This window comes from Myxine glutinosa, chromosome 5, assembly GCF_964187855.1.
Source record: "Myxine glutinosa chromosome 5, kmMyxGlut1.1, whole genome shotgun sequence".
Taxonomy (NCBI): Eukaryota; Metazoa; Chordata; class Myxini; order Myxiniformes; family Myxinidae; genus Myxine; species Myxine glutinosa.
Genome location: NC_136265.1, coordinates 29,103,582 through 29,123,729, shown reverse-complemented (window position 1 = coordinate 29,123,729; position 20,148 = coordinate 29,103,582). Strand labels below are relative to the sequence as shown.

Sequence of the window (20,148 nt, the reverse complement as noted above, 5' to 3'; positions counted from 1 at the left end):
CTTCTGGATTTAGCTTCCACTTATCAAGTTTGTTTTTGGAGGATACAGACTGGTCTTCTTCTGGATTTAGCTGCCATTTATCAAGTTTGTTTTTGGAGGATACAGACTGGTCTTCTTCTGGATTTAGCTTCCACGTATCAAGTTTGTTTTTGGAGGATACAGACGGGTCTTCTTCTGGATTTAGCTTCCACTCATCAAGTTTGTTTTTGGAGGATACAGACGGGTCTTCTTCTGGATTTAGCTTCCACTCATCAAGTTTGTTTTTGGAGGATACAGACTGGTCTTCTTCTGGATTTAGCTTCCACTCATCAAGTTTGTTTTTGGAGGATACAGACTGGTCTTCTTCTGGATTTAGATTCCACTCATCAGGTTTGTTTTTCGAGGATACAGACTGGTCTTCTTCCGGATTTAGCTTCCACTCATCAAGTTTGTTTTTGGAGGATACAGACGGGTCTTCTTCTGGATTTAGCTTCCACTCATCAAGTTTGTTTTTGGAGGATACAGACTGGTCTTCTTCTGGATTTAGCTTCCACTCATCAAGTTTGTTTTTGGAGGATACAGACGGGTCTTCTTCTGGATTTAGCTTCCACTCATCAAGTTTGTTTTTGGAGGATACAGACGGGTCTTCTTCTGGATTTAGCTTCCACTCATCAAGTTTGTTTTTGGAGGATACAGACTGGTCTTCTTCTGGATTTAGCTTCCACTCATCAAGTTTGTTTTTGGAGGATACAGACTGGTCTTCTTCTGGATTTAGATTCCACTCATCAAGTTTGTTTTTGGAGGATACAGACTGGTCTTCTTCTGGATTTAGCTTCCACTCATCAAGTTTGTTTTTGGAGGATACAGACTGGTCTTCTTCTGGATTTAGCTTCCACTCATCAAGTTTGTTTTTGGAGGATACAGACTGGTCTTCTTCTGGATTTAGCTTCCACTCATCAAGTTTGTTTTTAGAGGATACAGACTGGTCTTCTTCTGGATTTAGCTTCCACTCATCAAGTTTGTTTTTGGAGGATACAGACTGGTCTTCTTCTGGATTTAGCTTCCACTCATCAAGTTTGTTTTTGGAGGATACAGACTGGTCTTCTTCTGGATTTAGCTTCCACTTATCAAGTTTGTTTTTAGAGGATACAGACTGGTCTTCTTCTGGATTTAGCTTCCACTCATCAAGTTTGTTTTTGGAGGATACAGACTGGTCTTCTTCTGGATTTAGCTTCCACTCATCAAGTTTGTTTTTGGAGGATACAGACTGGTCTTCTTCTGGATTTAGCTTCCACTTATCAAGTTTGTTTTTAGAGGATACAGACTGGTCTTCTTCTGGATTTAGCTTCCACTCATCAAGTTTGTTTTTGGAGGATACAGACTGGTCTTCTTCTGGATTTAGCTTCCACTCATCAAGTTTGTTTTTGGAGGATACAGACGGGTCTTCTTCTGGATTTAGCTTCCACTCATCAGGTTTGTTTTTGGAGGATACAGACTGGTCTTCTTCCGGATTTAGCTTCCACTCATCAAGTTTGTTTTTGGAGGATACAGACTGGTCTTCTTCTGGATTTAGCTTCCACTCATCAAGTTTGTTTTTGGAGGATACAGACTGGTCTTCTTCTGGATTTAGCTTCCACTCATCAAGTTTGTTTTTAGAGGATACAGACTGGTCTTCTTCTGGATTTAGCTTCCACTCATCAAGTTTGTTTTTGGAGGATACAGACTGGTCTTCTTCTGGATTTAGATTCCACTCATCAAGTTTGTTTTTAGAGGATACAGACTGGTCTTCTTCTGGATTTAGCTTCCACTTATCAAGTTTGTTTTTGGAGGATACAGACTGGTCTTCTTCTGGATTTAGCTTCCACTCATCAAGTTTGTTTTTGGAGGATACAGACTGGTCTTCTTCTGGATTTAGCTTCCACTCATCAGGTTTGTTTTTGGAGGATACAGACTGGTCTTGTTCCGGATTTAGCTTCCACTCATCAAGTTTGTTTTTGGAGGATACAGACTGGTCTTCTTCTGGATTTAGCTTCCACTCATCAAGTTTGTTTTTGGAGGATACAGACTGGTCTTCTTCTGGATTTAGCTTCCACTCATCAAGTTTGTTTTTGGAGGATACAGACTGGTCTTCTTCTGGATTTAGCTTCCACTTATCAGGTTTGTTTTTGGAGGATACAGACTGGTCTTCTTCTGGATTTAGCTTCCACTTATCAAGTTTGTTTTTGGAGGATACAGACTGGTCTTCTTCTGGATTTAGCTTCCACTCATCAAGTTTGTTTTTGGAGGATACAGACTGGTCTTCTTCTGGATTTAGCTTCCACTCATCAAGTTTGTTTTTCGAGGATACAGACTGGTCTTCTTCTGGATTTAGCTTCCACTCATCAAGTTTGTTTTTGGAGGATACAGACGGGTCTTCTTCTGGATTTAGCTTCCACTCATCAGGTTTGTTTTTGGAGGATACAGACTGGTCTTCTTCTGGATTTAGCTTCCACTCATCAAGTTTGTTTTTGGAGGATACAGACTGGTCTTCTTCTGGATTTAGCTTCCACTTATCAAGTTTGTTTTTCGAGGATACAGACTGGTCTTCTTCCGGATTTAGCTTCCACTCATCAAGTTTGTTTTTGGAGAATACAGACTGGTCTTCTTCTGGATTTAGCTTCCACTCATCAAGTTTGTTTTTCGAGGATACAGACTGGTCTTCTTCTGGATTTAGCTTCCACTCATCAGGTTTGTTTTTGGAGGATACAGACTGGTCTTCTTCTGGATTTAGTTTCCACTCATCAAGTTTGTTTTTGGAGGATACAGACTGGTCTTCTTCTGGATTTAGCTTCCACTCATCAGGTTTGTTTTTGGAGGATACAGACTGGTCTTCTTCTGGATTTAGCTTCCACTCATCAAGTTTGTTTTTGGAGGATACAGACTGGTCTTCTTCTGGATTTAGCTTCCACTCATCAAGTTTGTTTTTCGAGGATACAGACTGGTCTTCTTCCGGATTTAGCTTCCACTCATCAAGTTTGTTTTTGGAGAATACAGACTGGTCTTCTTCTGGATTTAGCTTCCACTCATCAAGTTTGTTTTTCGAGGATACAGACTGGTCTTCTTCCGGATTTAGCTTCCACTCATCAAGTTTGTTTTTCGAGGATACAGACTGGTCATGTTCTGGATTTAGCTTCCACTTATCAAGTTTGTTTTTCGAGGATACAGACTGGTCTTCTTCCGGATTTAGCTTCCACTCATCAAGTTTGTTTTTGGAGGATACAGACTGGTCTTCTTCTGGATTTAGCTGCCACTTATCAGGTTTGTTTTTGGAGGATACAGACTGGTCTTCTTCTTGATTTAGCTTCCACTCATCAGGTTTGTTTTTGGAGGATACAGACTGGTCTTCTTCCGGATTTAGCTTCCACTCATCAGGTTTGTTTTTGGAGGATACAGACTGGTCTTCTTCCGGATTTAGCTTCCACTCATCAAGTTTGTTTTTGGAGGATACAGACTGGTCTTCTTCTGGATTTAGCTTCCACTCATCAGGTTTGTTTTTGGAGGATACAGACTGGTCTTCTTCCGGATTTAGCTTCCACTCATCAAGTTTGTTTTTGGAGGATACAGACTGGTCTTCTTCTGGATTTAGCTTCCACTCATCAGGTTTGTTTTTGGAGGATACAGACTGGTCTTCTTCTGGATTTAGCTTCCACTCATCAAGTTTGTTTTTGGAGGATACAGACTGGTCTTCTTCTGGATTTAGCTTCCACTCATCAAGTTTGTTTTTGGAGGATACAGACTGGTCTTCTTCTGGATTTAGCTTCCACTCATCAGGTTTGTTTTTGGAGGATACAGACTGGTCTTCTTCTGGATTTAGCTTCCACTCATCAAGTTTGTTTTTGGAGGATACAGACTGGTCTTCTTCTGGATTTAGCTTCCACTCATCAAGTTTGTTTTTGGAGGATACAGACTGGTCTTCTTCTGGATTTAGCTTCCACTCATCAAGTTTGTTTTTGGAGGATACAGACTGGTCTTCTTCCGGATTTAGCTTCCACTCATCAAGTTTGTTTTTGGAGGATACAGACTGGTCTTCTTCTGGATTTAGCTTCCACTCATCAGGTTTGTTTTTGGAGGATACAGACTGGTCTTCTTCTGGATTTAGCTTCCACTCATCAAGTTTGTTTTTGGAGGATACAGACTGGTCTTCTTCTGGATTTAGCTTCCACTCATCAAGTTTGTTTTTGGAGGATACAGACTGGTCTTCTTCTGGATTTAGCTTCCACTTATCAGGTTTGTTTTTGGAGGATACAGACTGGTCTTCTTCTTGATTTAGCTTCCACTCATCAAGTTTGTTTTTGGAGGATACAGACTGGTCTTCTTCTGGATTTAGCTTCCACTCATCAAGTTTGTTTTTGGAGGATACAGACTGGTCTTCTTCTGGATTTAGCTTCCACTCATCAAGTTTGTTTTTGGAGGATACAGACTGGTCTTCTTCTGGATTTAGCTTCCACTTATCAGGTTTGTTTTTGGAGGATACAGACTGGTCTTCTTCTGGATTTAGCTTCCACTTATCAGGTTTGTTTTTGGAGGATACAGACTGGTCTTCTTCTGGATTTAGCTTCCACTCATCAAGTTTGTTTTTGGAGGATACAGACTGGTCTTCTTCTGGATTTAGCTTCCACTTATCAGGTTTGTTTTTGGAGGATACAGACTGGTCTTCTTCTGGATTTAGCTTCCACTTATCAGGTTTGTTTTTGGAGGATACAGACTGGTCTTCTTCTGGATTTAGCTTCCACTTATCAGGTTTGTTTTTGGAGGATACAGACTGGTCTTCTTCTGGATTTAGCTTCCACTCATCAAGTTTGTTTTTGGAGGATACAGACGGGTCTTCTTCCGGATTTAGCTTCCACTCATCAAGTTTGTTTTTGGAGGATACAGACTGGTCTTCTTCTGGATTTAGCTTCCACTCATCAGGTTTGTTTTTGGAGGATACAGACTGGTCTTCTTCTGGATTTAGCTTCCACTCATCAGGTTTGTTTTTGGAGGATACAGACTGGTCTTCTTCCGGATTTAGCTTCCACTCATCAGGTTTGTTTTTGGAGGATACAGACTGGTCTTCTTCTTGATTTAGCTTCCACTTATCAGGTTTGTTTTTGGAGGATACAGACTGGTCTTCTTCCGGATTTAGCTTCCACTCATCAGGTTTGTTTTTGGAGGATACAGACTGGTCTTCTTCAACCGGAATATCACCAGGTTTGAACACAATACTCTTGTTGCTTTGGGAGAGGTATATATCATGCATCATATGCTGTGTTTCGTGGAAAAGGAAGTCGGACATTGTTCTATTTCATCTCAACATGTCTGCGTTGGTGTCCATGTCCAGCAGTGGTTGCAGGTGAAGGTGGTGGAGGAGTTCAGGTGCATGGGGATTCAGGAGCAGAGAAGTCTTTGTAAACTCTACCGACGTACGCAGGTTATCTTGTATCAAGTAAATATGAATTCAAGGATGAAAGCTGGTCCGTGCTGCTTCCTTGCTTCACATTCAGCATTTAAAAGAATAAGAACACAGACAATCCCAATAGGTTGGAATCCATGTGGGGCGGGGGAGGAAATTCTTCAAGAAATGCAAAGCTGAGTGCGGTGAGAAGAGCGGCGCCATTGTTACGACCTCGCCGGTACCCAGCGTTTCCCAGGAAGTGACAGCACTTCCCCCGTCACGCTCATTGGCTGTGCTTGACTCGTCTAGCAATCTTGTGTTGTGTCTTGTATAGTAATCTGTCTGTACGTGTGTGTGTGTGTACAATGTGTGTGTGTGTGTACAATGTGTGTGTGTGTGTGTGTGTGTGTGTGTACAATGTGTGTGTGTGTGTGTGTGTGTGTGTGTGTGTGTGTGTGTGTGTGTACAATGTGTGTGTATATATATGTGTGTGTGTGTGTGTGTGTGTGTGTGTGTGTGTGTGTGTACAATATGTGTGTGTGTGTGTGTGTGTTTGTGTGTGTGTGTGTGTTTGTGTGTGTGTGAGTGTGTGTGTGTGAGTGTGTGTGTGTGTTTGTGTGTGTGTGTGTGTGTGTGTGAGTATGTGTGTGTGTGTGTGTGAGTGTGTGAGTATGTGTGTGACTATGTGTGTGTGCGTGTACAATATGTGTGTGTGTGTGTGTCACTTCCGATATGATCCTTAGATCCTGTTAAAAAAAGAAAGAATCTTCCACAAATCAACGAAACATGATGGACATTGCATACCTATTTTTAAAGGGCTCGCCCACGATGGGCTTTGTTCTCTGGGTCCATGTTGTGTTATGGACACTGAACAATTGGAACATAAAGCAATTGTGCTTCAGAACGCAGGCATTAGCACATTGGATTGGTCCGTTGGTATTGATAGTCAACCTGATCCCACTTCTAGCCACCACCTTAACCCATCCCAATATGGATGCAGCACCTGAGCGTCCAAGTAGGCCTACGTGTCAAGACTAATGGAAACCTAAACGACAATGACTAAGGTATGCAAGCTTAATCTATCTATAATTCCAGCAATCTCTGTGTGTCTGTCTGTGTGTCTGTGTGTCTGTGTGTTTGTCTGTGACCGCTGTTTCTCGACAACCACGGGTCCGATATACTTGAAACTTGCCAGGTATATTGCTGGGGACCCGAGGATGTGCCTTTTCAAGGTTTCATATTAATCGGACAATTACTTACCGAGATATGTCCAAAAAACGCTTCAACCAATCAGAGAGCAGCGAGCTATCACGTGTGCCGAACGTGGCGATCAGACTCTGCCTCGGACGGCACATTTGACAGCGTATTCATTTATTTCACGTTGGAAAACTATGTTGCCGTTAAACTATGTTTTAAAACGAATTCAAACTGCGATTAAATTAAAACGATTCATCCTAACTGCGATTTGCGAACTTCCGGACAGTGACGACTTATCTTCCGGCAGCCAATCACAGAACGCTCTGTTGCGTAGGCGTGGCCGATGTGAGACGAGCGGAGCTGAGCGCGTTACGAGCTGACCGCCATTACGGTACGTAATTCGATTTCTTATGCGCATTATTTCTCCCAATTCAGTCAGAGCGAAGGGCGGAAGCGAAGAGCGTTGCTTTTTTTGTTTACGGGCGTACGGGCGGGGTAGAGCGTACGGGTAGCGTTTTTTTTTTTTTTTGGCCACGGAACGGGCACCCACGTACGGGCAATGCCCTAGTATACACAATGGCAGAGAACAGGAAGAGATGGGCCCGACAAATAAACAAAGGGAGTGAGTACAAAATACCGTGAACATCAGCAAAATAACCTTTGTTTGATCAGCATCGAGAATGCAGTACAGATGAGAGGTTCTTACAGGACGTATACTTATTACGTACGCAAATCCCGCGGAATTTTAGAACCCCTCGTCTCTGTGATGGAGGCCAAATTAGTTCTGCCCACAGAAACGTTCACGACTTGTCCTAAGAACCCTGAAGCTCGACCTGAAGTTTGGGCTCAACCGCCACCCCAGCCCTTCCTCCATAATAACCCCCATGATCCCATTCATGTCCCGGACTACAGTATTTGTCGGCACAAACACACGCACAAAAAACTGACCTTTGCAGCAACTGACGAATTAGGTTTCTCCAACAGTTCCCAAAGTTTTTGTCTTCTTTCCACACACCAGGTACCATGGTACTCTTTGTGATCCGCTTCTTGTCGAATCTGCCCCTCGCGCTTCAACTCCTCGGTCATCTGGTCCTTCTTCTGGTAGTACCTGTGGCGTCATGGTTATGGCATTATTAAGTCCGGAATCCCAACTCAACACAGTTCAAAGGTCAATGGTGTCTGCCTCACAAAATCAATATTGTTAATATTGTGTGAAGGCCATCGGTGAAATGATCCAAGACCGAAAATTCAGCTTCAAGAAATAATATTAAATTTTCGTTATCTTAGTTAGAATCGAGACGTACATTTCAGTTCAAGGAAAAAAAATAGTTTAAAGAAATACCTTTTGGTCCAAGACGTGTGTGATCATTAGATCAAGAAGGCCGTGACCATTAGATCAAGACGCAAAACGAGTTCAAGAAGGCCGTGACCTCACCAAGTAGTGACGTCCAAAATGGCATGCACAGGGATGGTGTAGGGGAAGGGAAGGTTGGCAAAACAATAGGTTGGCAAAACAATAGGGCCAAACCAATAGCGCCAAACAATAGGGCCAACAATGAAATAATAACAATAGGACCAAAACAATAGGGTCAAACAATAGGGCCAACAATGAAATAATAACAATAGGACCAAACAATAGGGGCAATAATGAAATAATAATATGGCCAAAACAATAGTGCCAAACAATAGGGCCAACAATGAAATAATAACAATAGGACCAAAACAATAGGGGCAATAATGAAATAATAATATGGCCAAAACAATAGGTTGGCAAAACAATAGGGCCAAACCAATAGCGCCAAACAATAGGGCCAACAATGAAATAATAACAATAGGACCAAAACAATAGGGTCAAACAATAGGGCCAACAATGAAATAATAACAATAGGACCAAACAATAGGGGCAATAATGAAATAATAATATGGCCAAAACAATAGTGCCAAACAATAGGGCCAACAATGAAATAATAACAATAGGACCAAACAATAGGGGCAATAATGAAATAATAATATGGCCAAAACAATAGCACCAATCAATAGGGCCAACAATGAAATAATAACAATACAGCCAAAACAATAGCACCAAACAATAGGGCCAACAATGAAATAATAACAAAATGGCCAAAACAATAGGGCCAACAATGAAATAATAACAAAATGGCCAAAACAATAGTGCTAAACAATAGGGCCAACAATGAAATAATAACAATAGAGCCAAAACAATAGCACCAAACAATAGGTCCAACAATGAAATAATAACAAGAGGGCCAAAACAACAGCGCCAAACAATAGGGCCAACAATGAAATAATAACAATAGGGGCACTAATGAAATAATAATATGGCCAAAACAACAGCGCCAAACAATAGGGCCAACAATGAAATAATAACAATAGGGCCAAAACAATAGTGCTAAACAATAGAGCCAACAATGAAATAATAACAATACTGCCAAAACAATAGCACCAAACAATAGGGCCAACAATGAAATAAAAACAATAGGGCCAAAACAATAGCACCAAACAATAGGGCCAACAATGAAATAATAACAATACAGCCAAAACAATAGCACCAAAGAATAGGGCCAACAATGAAATAATAACAATAGGGCCAAAACAGTAGCACCAAACAATAGGGCCAACAATGGAATAATAACAATAGGACCAAACAATAGGGGCAATAATGAAATAATAATATGGCCAAAACAATAGCGCCAAACAAAAGGGCCAACAATGAAATAATAACAATAGGGCCAAAACAATAGGGCCAAACAATAGGGCCAACAATGAAATAATAACAAAATGGCCAAAACAATAGTGCTAAACAATAGGACCAACAATGAAATAATAACAATACAGCCAAAACAATAGCACCAAACAATAGGGCCAACAATGAAATAATAACAATAGGACCAAACAATAGGGGCAATAATGAAATAATAACAATATAGCCAAAACAATAGTGCTAAACAATACGGCCAACAATGAAATAATAACACTAGGGCCAAAACAATAGCACCAAACAATAGGTCCAACAATGAAATAATAACAAGCGGGCCAAAACAACAGCGCCAAACAATAGGGCCAATAATGAAATAATAACAATATGGCTAAAACAATAGTGCTAAACAATAGGGCCAACAATGAAATAATAACAATAGAGCAAAAACAATAGCACCAAACAATAGGCCCAACAACAGTGCAAAACAAACTGGGAAGGCTGGCAAAACAATAGGGCCAACAATGAAAGGGATGGTGTACATGAAGTTGTACAACAACTTTTTCTTCGTGATGGTTCTCATCAGTTCTTGCCGCTGATGCAGTGCCCCTTTTAGGTTTTTTTTTTTTTTTTTGTATGCAACATTGAGGTTCGTTTAAGAACTAGCACATCAAACACATATTAGCACATAAAACACAAAAAACATAAATGGACACGTAAAACAATAAGGGGAGTGGGAGACAAAATGGGGAGAGAGAAGGAAGCACACAAGCACAACAATAGAGAACAGGGACATCGGGAGATCTGTTTGATTGGAGAGGGCTGGGGGGAGGGGGAGAGGGAGGGAAGGGGTACGCGGTATTAAACAAAATGACACCACAAGGAATTTCAGGAATGAAGTCGGGGATTGAAAGATGTGGATTTTTGGGTGTATTAACGGGGGTAGAAAAGATCAAGGTGTTGGATGGGGGAAGATAAGAGATGGTGGTGAACAGCTGTTTTAAATAGCTGGAAGGAGGAGTGGAATTGAAGAGAGTAAGGGAGTTTGTTCCAGAGGCGGGAGAAAAGAGGAATGAAGGAGTGAAGGTGAGCAGAAAGTCTTGATTTTGGCAGTTTATCCATAAGAGGGTTGCTGGCAGATCTTGTGCGACCTGAGGGAATATTTGGGGGACAGAGCACAGACAGAGCTGGGGGAGCAAGGCCGGAGAGGAGTCGGTAGAAGACACAAAGTCCACCAACCTGCCTGTGGTGAGCGAGTGAAAGGCCCTCACAATCAGCTTCATCGCGGGAGATTCTAATGATTCTGAAAGCTATAGTTTCAACCACGTGAAGCCGAGCTAGGTGTGAGGCAGGAGCACCGGCCCAGAGGAGAGAGCAGTATTCCATTGAGCTGCGGATGAAAGCCTTGTATGTGGTGAGGAGCTCAGGTGTGCCAAGGAAGGACTTCGCACGACGGAGGATGCCCAGTCGGCGACTGGCTTTGGAGGCCAGCTTGGAAATGTGGTTTTCCCAGGAAATATCATGGCAGATTGTGAGACCCAAAAGCTTGAGCGACAGAACTTCTTGGAGAGGATTATTGAGAAAGTGGATGGGAGGGTTGTCCAGTCGGTCTTTTCGGAGAGACATTGTCAGAGTGTGAGATTTGTCAGGATTGAAAGACATGTTCCACTTGTTTGACCAGTTTGTGATTTTGTCCAGGTCTGCAGAGAGTGAAGAGGCTGCAGACTGCCGATCTGAGGGATGAGGAATGGAGCGGCAGAGAGTGGAGGCATCAGCATCAGGTTAGAGCAGGAATTTGTAATTTGTCCAGGGTGCCGGCGATAGCTCGTCAATGCTTGGCGAAGATCACTGTGGGGTCTTCTACATCTGCCAGCTAATGCTAACAGACTAGTCAACTTTCTCAGATATGTTGGACCAAAAATCGCTCTTGATGTGAAAAACCATCTGCAATGAACTCGCGCTGGAACGTTTAGCATTCCCACACTACTTCATGATGTTGGGAACACCAGATTAAAATCCCATATTCAGTAATACCTCAGTTAACGCTGCCCTATAGAATGCCGATTCATTAATTATCGAACTCTTTGTCCTGGAGAATTTTTTTACTAAAAATAAAAGTTAATAATATTAAGAAAATCCATAATATGCAGTGTTCCCTGAGTAAATGCACCCACCGCCATTGTGAGTACGGTATGCACACACTCTGAACCAATCAGAGCTGTTTACTCCACCTTCGTTTGGTAGCAGGATGAGCCTCTTCCCACCTTGTCCTCCACCGCTGCCATGTCGGAGTAGTAGTTGGAGTGACGGCAACTATTATTTTTATTGATGCTTGAGCATGTTTTATATTTTTGTCTATTCTTATTGATGTTATTATAAAAAATATATACTTACCATCTGCATTACTAACCCGCACAAGTGAAGCGAAAAACGGGGTTAAGCAATTGGTTTATATCTGTCCGTCTGTCCGTCCATCTTATCAGTTTACGATGATCAGTTTATGATTGAGGACCAACTTATTTAAATTGAATGTTATATTTTGAAAACGAATCAGAATATGAACAGTGAGAAAAGTCTTTTATTTTACCGTACTTTGGCTCTGAATTTATCCCAATCGCACATGCGCAGAGAGTAGTAAGATCATATTTTTACTCTATCTGCGTGCCTGGCAGTCAAAGAAAATTGAAAATCATTCCAAACAGGAAACCTACTGTTTTAAGGACATCATAATAAAGGACACAAATAACAAGCATGAAGATCTAATGTAACGTGTTAGATAGGGTGATGTAATAGACACTGGGTAAAACGGTGGTAAAATGCAGAATTCATTTATTTATCCGACTTTTACAATATTTATTGTATTAAAATTTAATTATACTTGAACACTGTAGAACACAAATAGCCTTCATAATACTTCCAAGAACCTCAAGTTTAGCGGTACGTACTTCAATTTAAACAAGAAGAAAAAATAGACATAAAATGTGTTACGGATTCGTCACTTCCGTTGTTGTGGTTCTCATCCACTGTAAACATTTTTGGTTGCATGTACTATTACTGTTATCGTTTAAGTGAAATAGAGATACCTGTTTTCAAAAGGTAAAAAAAGTTAGTGTTTTAAAAGTAACCGGAAACCAGATCGGGAACCAGAGGAAGAAGAGGAAAAGGAGGCGGAGTGAGTGAGGTCGGAGAAGGAGCCGAGCTGTGTTGAGGTTTTGAGCAAACACTGGCGAACGAGGGTCACGAGTGAACTTTGGGGTTTCCCGGGAAAGGGATTCCTGCGACAGAGTTGTTATCGCTGTGACAGATAAACCTGCGTGACAGGTTTTGCGGTTGATTCCGAAGAGAATCATTGGAGGGCCGTTACGTCTCGAGTACGGGCCGTTGGCCATTTTGCCTCGCGCACGATTTCGGATCGCTCCAGGCTTTTCACCTCGCTTCAACCTTTTCACCGCATCCAGACGATAATCTGGTGTGTGTGTGTGTAACGTGGATTTTGAGTGGGAATTTGCGGTTCGCCGATTGGGAGCCGTTGAACGTCCATACCCGAAGGTGTGATTTCCTAGCCGCCTCTTGAGGACACTTTTGCCTATCTTTGGCAGTGTGACTGTCAACCGAGCGGGATTCTGGTCTCGATACAACATCGTTCTGACGATCACTGGAGCGTGGATCGACTTTGGTTTGAAGCTGGGATAGAGACATTGGGAATGTTCTTTTCGCTCACTTGGAGCACAGTGAGTTACATTGTACGAAACTGATGGTATCATCATAGGAATTATATATTGGTTGTACAATTGATTACTATTGTTTTTGTGCTGTTATTCTTGTGTGACCTTAATACAATACTTGTTTGTTGGTAACAATTGGTGTGGTTTCACCATTGATCTTTGACACACCGAATAACACATCTTTCTGCCGTGACTCCTTTCGGGGCTCGGAGGTACACCGTGACCGTGGTTTGGGGAGGAGCACATAACAAATGCCATAGCCCCCGTGATTTTAGTAATTTTGCTGTTTGGAGTTAAAGGCCGCCAGTCGGCCATCTTGGATCTGATCTCGAAAGGAAATCACGTGCATATGTAAGCCATCATTCATGACCTGTGTGCCAAGTTTGAACAAGATCGGTAAATGCATGTCTGAAAAATGGTAGAAGACGTGTTCAATACCGGGGTTTTTTTAACAATTAAAATGGCCGCCAGTCTACTAGTCAGCCATCTTTGATCAGATCGCAAAATAAAGTGAGGTGCATATGTATGCCATCATGTATTGTCTTTGTGCCAACTATGAACAAAATCGGTCCATATATCTCAGATATGGTTGCGGACGGAGAGACGAGACCCGATCCATAAGCCCACGGACGGGGGTAAGAAAGGTTCAATGGGGTGGTGTATAAAGATGGTGTTCGCGACCACTTCTGGACTACTTCAATAACACTAAACTTCCGGATTGCTTTTTTTTACGATCGATCATTAAAATCATTATTATATTTTAATTGAAGTACCGATGCAGTACTGTATATGGTATGGTGTTCTATAAAGTCTCAAGTTATTATTAGCACTATTACTGAATGAAGCCCACATACACTGCTAACATGTAAGCAATGAATGAATCAATATAATATGACCCTACTGCAAAGCCGCAATGAGCCGGCGAAGCCAAAGCCTCTATTGAACTTCTTCGCAATTGTTTATGCATACTTCCGCATCCGCAATATGGCGGCCTCCATGGAGCCCTCAGCTGGAGGGAGGAGTGGGATTGAAAGCGAAAGGTCTATTTTATAGCCGGCGAAGCCGGTATTGTGAATGAACGCATATTATGTTGAAAAGCCAGATTTTGCTGGATCCTTTGAGAATTTCGAAGCTTTGACACACCAAATCGCTCCATGGAGGCCGCCATCATGCGGATGCGGAAGTATACATAAACAATTGTGAAAAAGTTCAATAGGAGTTTATTTCACCCGTCTTTTGTTGATAGCCGGCGAAGCCGGTATTGTGAATGAACGCGTATTATGTTGAAAAGCCAGATTTTGCTTGATCCTTTGAGAATTTCGAAGCTTTGATGCACCAAATCGCTCCATGGAGGCCGCCATCTTGCGGATGCGGAAGTATGCATAAACAATTGTGAAAAAATTCAATAGAGGCTTTGGCTTCGCCGGCTCATTGCGGCTTTGCAGTAGGGTCATATAGAGTACACGTTGAAGAAAATCATCATCATCTTGAAGCCGAACTCTCATTCGCGAAGGATTTCCCTCGTGGAATTCCGTACAACAACAGAGAAGTTGGAATGAGGCAAAAAAAAAATTAATGTGGGGCAACGAATACTAGAAGTCGTATTAGAACAAAACATAGGCCTTACCTTTCTTGGCAACAGGATTGAAGATAAACTTCGTTCACTCGCCAATAATCAAGCTCTTGGCTGAACGAAAGAGCGCACATTTCCTCCATCATGTGCAGCTGTCCCGTGCGGTAAAAATTCAAGATGGAAGAAAAGGCTCCCGGGTGGCGGTCAAAGTAGAATTCGCCACTGTGGGTGTCATAGTCATCGCAGAGCTTCGAAAGGTCTTTGTGGGAAGAGCAAGCAGCGTGAAGGTGGCCGAGGCGTGTGCGGGGCAGTCGTTCAAGCGTCTTCCACATCACCTCATGAGCAAGGCCTCCGACGTTGAGGCGGGCACGGCGAGGTGCCGCCAGGGATGGTGACGCTGAGGGTGTTGGATCTTGAGGAGACTGAGACGGAGAGGGACTTGCGGCCGTCCCCTCCATCAGAACGGCCAAGGGGTGTTCAAGAAAGTACTTGGGGTGAGGAGGGTGAGGAGGGCGAGGATTGAGGGGAAGAGGTTATACTAAAGCAACTCATAATCAACTGCTTGCATTAAGTGTATATAATGCACTTATTTCTAGACACAGCACCTTCAGAAAGTATTCACACCCCTTGACTTTTTCACATTTTATTGTGTTGCAGCCTGAATTTAAAATGGATAAAATTGAGATTTTTTTTGTCACTGGCCTACACATAACACCCCATTATGTCAAAGTGGAATTCATTTTTTGAGAAATTCTTTTACAAAATAATTAAAAATGAAAATTTTTACTGAAACTTCTTGAGTCAATAAGTATTAAACCCCTTTGCGATGACACTCCAAATTGAGCTCAGATGCATCTAATTTCCTTTGATCATCCTTGAGATGTCTCGACAACTTGATTGGAGTCCACATGTGGCCAATTCAATTGCATGCACATGATTGATAAAGAAACACACCTTTCTATATAAGGTCCCACAGTTGACAGTGCATGTCAGAGCAGAAATTCTACCAGGAAGTCCAAGGAACTGTCTGTAGAACTCCCGAGATAGAATTGTGAGGAGGCATATATGTGGGGAAGGGTGTAAAACAATTTCTAGAGTGTTGAAAATTCCCAAGAGCACAGTGAGCACCATCATTTGGAAATGGAAAGAATATGGAACTAGAGTTGACCGTCTTCCTAGAGCAGGCCGTCCCACCAAACTGAGCAACCAGGCAAGAAGGCCCTTGGTCAGGAAGGTGACAAAGAACCCAATGACCACTCTGACAGAACTACAGAGTTCCTTGGCTGAGATGGGAGAACCTGCCAGAAGGACAACCGTCTCTGCAGCACTTCACAAATCCATGCTTTATGGGAGAGTGGCCGGATGGAAGCCACTCCTGAGAAAAAGGCATACGACAGCACACCTGGAGTTTGCCAAAAGGCACGTGAAAGATTCGGAGCATGAGGCAAAATATCCTGTGGTCTGATGAAATGAAAATTGAACTCTTTGGCCTGAATGCAAAGTACTACGTCTGGTGGAAACAAAGCACAACTCATCACCCATCTAACACCATTCCTACTGTGAAGCATGGTGGTGGCAGCATCATGTTATGGGGATGCTTTACAGCAGCAGAGACTGTGAGACTTGTAAGGATAGAGTGAACAATTAATGGAGCCAAATACAGGCAATCCTTGAGAACCTGCTTCAGTGCTTCAGAGTGCAATAGTCCTTAGACTGCGGCGAAGATTTATGTTCCACAATGACCCGATTCATACAGGAAAAGCAACACTGGAATGGCTTCAGAACAAGAACGTGAAAGTCCTCGAGTGGCCCAAAACAAAGCCCAGGCTTGAATCCCATTGAGGATTTGTGTAAAGACTTGAAGATTGCTGTTCACTGACGCTCCCCATCAAACCCGACAGAGCTTGAGCAAATCTGCAAGGAAGAATGGGAGAAACTACCCAAAATTCCAGATGTGCAAAGCTGATACAGACATAACCAAGAAGACGCGAAGCTGTAATCTCTACCAAAGGCGCTTACACAAATTATTGATTCAGGTGTTGAATATTTATGTCAATTCGATATTTCTGTATTTCATTTTTAAATATTTTGAAAAAAAATTTCTCAAAAAAAATAAATTCCACTTTCACATTATGTGGTGTTATGTGTAGATCATTGACAAAAAAAATCTCAGTTTAATCCATTTTAAATTCAGGCTGTAACACAACAAAATGTGAAAAAAAGTCAAGGGGTGTGAATACTTTCTGAAGGTGCTGTGTGTTACATTCGGTACTTGAAAATCATGCCAAGATCTCCATAAGGACCTTGGCTTACCAATATCACAGCAGGGTGAGGCAATATTGTCAATCCTATGTTTGAAGTACAAGTACAACGGAAGACCATGAAGTCTGAGACCTGCCAGAAACAAAATAAAATGTCTGACCGACAGTGGACCACAGGATTTCTCATTTATAGGTATGCTCGCCATTGAGTTCTCAGATCTGTGTTCGATTCGCAAAAATGATGGACTTAACTGTAAATGGCAATTGTACCGCATTGCCAGCAAGGAGCGCTGCATCACGGAGCACGCCTTCATGAAGATGGGGCTGCATTGCGAGCGGACTGTCCTGTCTTCACTTTGGTTGTGGATGCTAAAGACCCTGTGCTATCTTTAAAAGACTAGGCCACGATTTGCTGGTACCACAATCCCTGCTCTATAATTCGGTGTAAGCTGTCTCGTGAGGTCGGGGCGCGGACGGGTGGACACGGCACAAGCATGATGGGACAAACAGCCTCCTCCTGCATGTAACTTTCCTTGAATTCACCCACAAGGCCTTCATCCACAGATTAATGGAGTACTGCTCTCTCCTCTGGTCTGGCGCTTCTGCCTCACACCTCGCTCAGCTTGACGCCGTGGAAACCAAGGCCTTCAACATCATTGGAATATCCGACGATGAAACTGAGTCTCTGGGCCTATCACTTCACCATTGCAGACAGGTCGGTCCATGGTCTCTCTATGCGACCACCTCCTTCCTGGTCTTGAATCCTCTGGCATTTCCATGCTTTGTCCCCCCCAAACTTTCTGCAGGGCGCACACCATCCGATCCACCACCAACCTCCTCCTCGAGAAACTATCGAAATCCAGAATCACTATACTCACCTCCACTCATTTGTTCCTCTTTTTCCCACCTATGGAATCGACTTCCATATAGTCTTCAATCTCATTTTGATTTGAAAGGTCTTCAAGACCACTGAAGGGGGTTGTTGTTCACCACAACAAAATACGCAGTGTAAGCCAATCCGTACATGTACACCCATGATGGCAGAATAAGTACTATACATGTACACGTACTACACAACATTTGATTCCCTGTTATACAAAGTTACCTGTTTGGGTTGTGGTTGTCGGAGATGCCGGGACGCATTAGTTGGGGGTAGTGGGAGGAAGGTAGGCCGTTTTGTGGGACTCACCAACTGTAGGCGTCTCATCCATCTTGCAATTCCGCTCCGTCGATCTCAGCCTCTCTTCGTCCTTCCAACCTGTCCAACACAAAGGTAGGTGGCGGTGGGATGAAGAGTAAATGTCCTGCTTCACCCATCCTTTTAACCTTTTAGAAACTACCCATCAGAGAGGTCAACTACTCAGGTAAGCTTGGCAACCAGCTCTCCCAAAAGACAAGGTTGCAACTGCCACGAAACGCGCAACGGAAAAGCTCGTCAGCAGTGGCTTTGGCATTAATGGCAAGACAGACAGTAGGATATCAATAACACAGTATAATAACATTCTGGAAGAGCTGGCAGCATGGCTTGGAGGTAGTGCACTCGAGCGTCCATCAAAGGTCGTTTTTAGGTCGTAATCTCGACGGTTCCCACCCTGGCGTTTCTCCAAAGGACGTGAAGCTAGTGGAACCGCATCTGGTAGGCCATGGGTGCTTCTCTCACATCATCATCATCATACCAATGTATATAATTATGGGGGGGGGGGGGAACGTTTTTCTTGTGTATCAATTGAAAAATATCAACCAGGTTGGGAATTCAATTGAACACCTTGTGAGACAATATCGTTCCAAGGACTTTCTCAATGCCCTCACAAGTGTACAGAAGTATAGGAACGTGAACAGTGGATTCCCTACCTGACCAGGTAATCAAATAAAGCAACAGTAATTCACATAATCACGGAACACCAATACGCAAGGTGGGTTATTTGGTAATAATGGGTGTCAACGTTAACAATAACACAAACAACGACAACAAACGGTTCTTCATGATCTGTACCAGGCGAGACAAAATGATAGCACGACAATCCGTACAGTGGGCGCTCGCGGTTACCTGCGCACACCTGGCAAGCGAGTGAGTAGTGCCTGCCTCGGCTGAACGCAAAGCTTGCAGGTGAACCCGTAGCGGAGAGAGTGCGCGTGTGACTGCTCCGATTGAGAGCAGAGAGAACTGTACTCCGAATGAGCAACCGTCTCCAACAGAGCCAAAGCGAAAGGCTGAGACGGTGAGTTCAGGAAAAGACTTGGGAGTTTAAAAATTAATGCCAAGCTGGTATTAACGGAGCCATTAACGCAAGTTGGGAAAAGCCCTTCAACCCCAGCCCCCGTAACAATACCCCCCCCCCCCCTCTCGCTCTCTCTCTCTCTGGTCTTGCAATCCTTGCCACCAGTTCTTTGATTAATCTGACCGGTGGCTTGGACCCTACTTAAGCTATGACGTCATTTGAACAGTCAGTTGTTTTGTATCGACCCTGCCCGGCCATAAAAAGTCCATTGCAAGTTTCTGCGTTAATGGTTTTCTCTTGCGCGCTGACTAGGGGGGCGCTCGAATGTCCACTTCCATAGTCAGGATTCAGGAATGATGTGTTTAGTTGTTGCTGGCCCTCTGCTGATGTGACGACATCCTGAACGTCATCGTTTTTCACATTTCAAGCCCAAATTCACTTCCGATCTTTTCTGTGCAAGTGACGCTCCCTCTGGAAACATGACATTTCATTATTTATATATTTGTATACAGTCGAGGCTGGAAGACCTAGAAAACAAAGGATCAAGAGGATAGAGATGGATAGAGATGCAAACTCTCTGGAAGGAAAGACTGGAAATTTGGAAAGAGGTGGGCTTCGGGAGGGTTCAATGGTGATAAAAAAAAGATTTGCAACAACCTGAGATGGTGGTGAGCAGCTGTCTTGAAGACCTGGAGGGAAGAATGAGATTGAAGAGAATGTGGAAGTTGGTTCCACAGGTCAGAAAAAGAGGAACAAGTGAGTTCAGGTGAGCAGTGATTCTGAATTTTGGGAATGTCACCAGGGGGGGTTGATGGTGGACTATGTGAGCCTTGCAGAAACCTGGGAGGGGGGGGGGGGGGGAGGACAAAGAACAGAAAGAGCAGAGGGTGCAAGGACAGAAAGGAGGCGATAGGAGACAGAGACCATCGACCTGTACGCAAAGGTATAGGTGGATAGACTCCGCTTCATCGCGGGAGATTGCAGCTTCATCTCGGGAAACTCCAGCACAAAATGTATTGGCTCATGGAGGAGCTAAATGGTGGAGGAAACAGGTTCAAAGGGGAA

The 20,148-nt window shown here is 43.1% G+C and overlaps 1 protein-coding gene across 1 annotated transcript in view; it reads right to left on the bottom strand.

The window, feature by feature from the left end:
- Positions 1 to 15,061, bottom strand: part of LOC137428679 (potassium voltage-gated channel subfamily B member 1-like) — a 47,702-nt gene extending 32,641 nt beyond the window's left edge. Inside the window, exons 1-2 of the mRNA XM_068118584.2 lie at positions 14,658 to 15,061; positions 7,538 to 7,697 (exon numbers count right to left, since the gene is read on the bottom strand). Coding sequence (XP_067974685.2) covers positions 7,538 to 7,697; positions 14,658 to 15,061 — 564 coding nt within the window. The remainder of the gene's footprint in view (positions 1 to 7,537; positions 7,698 to 14,657) is intronic.
- Positions 15,062 to 20,148: the final 5,087 nt, after the last annotated feature.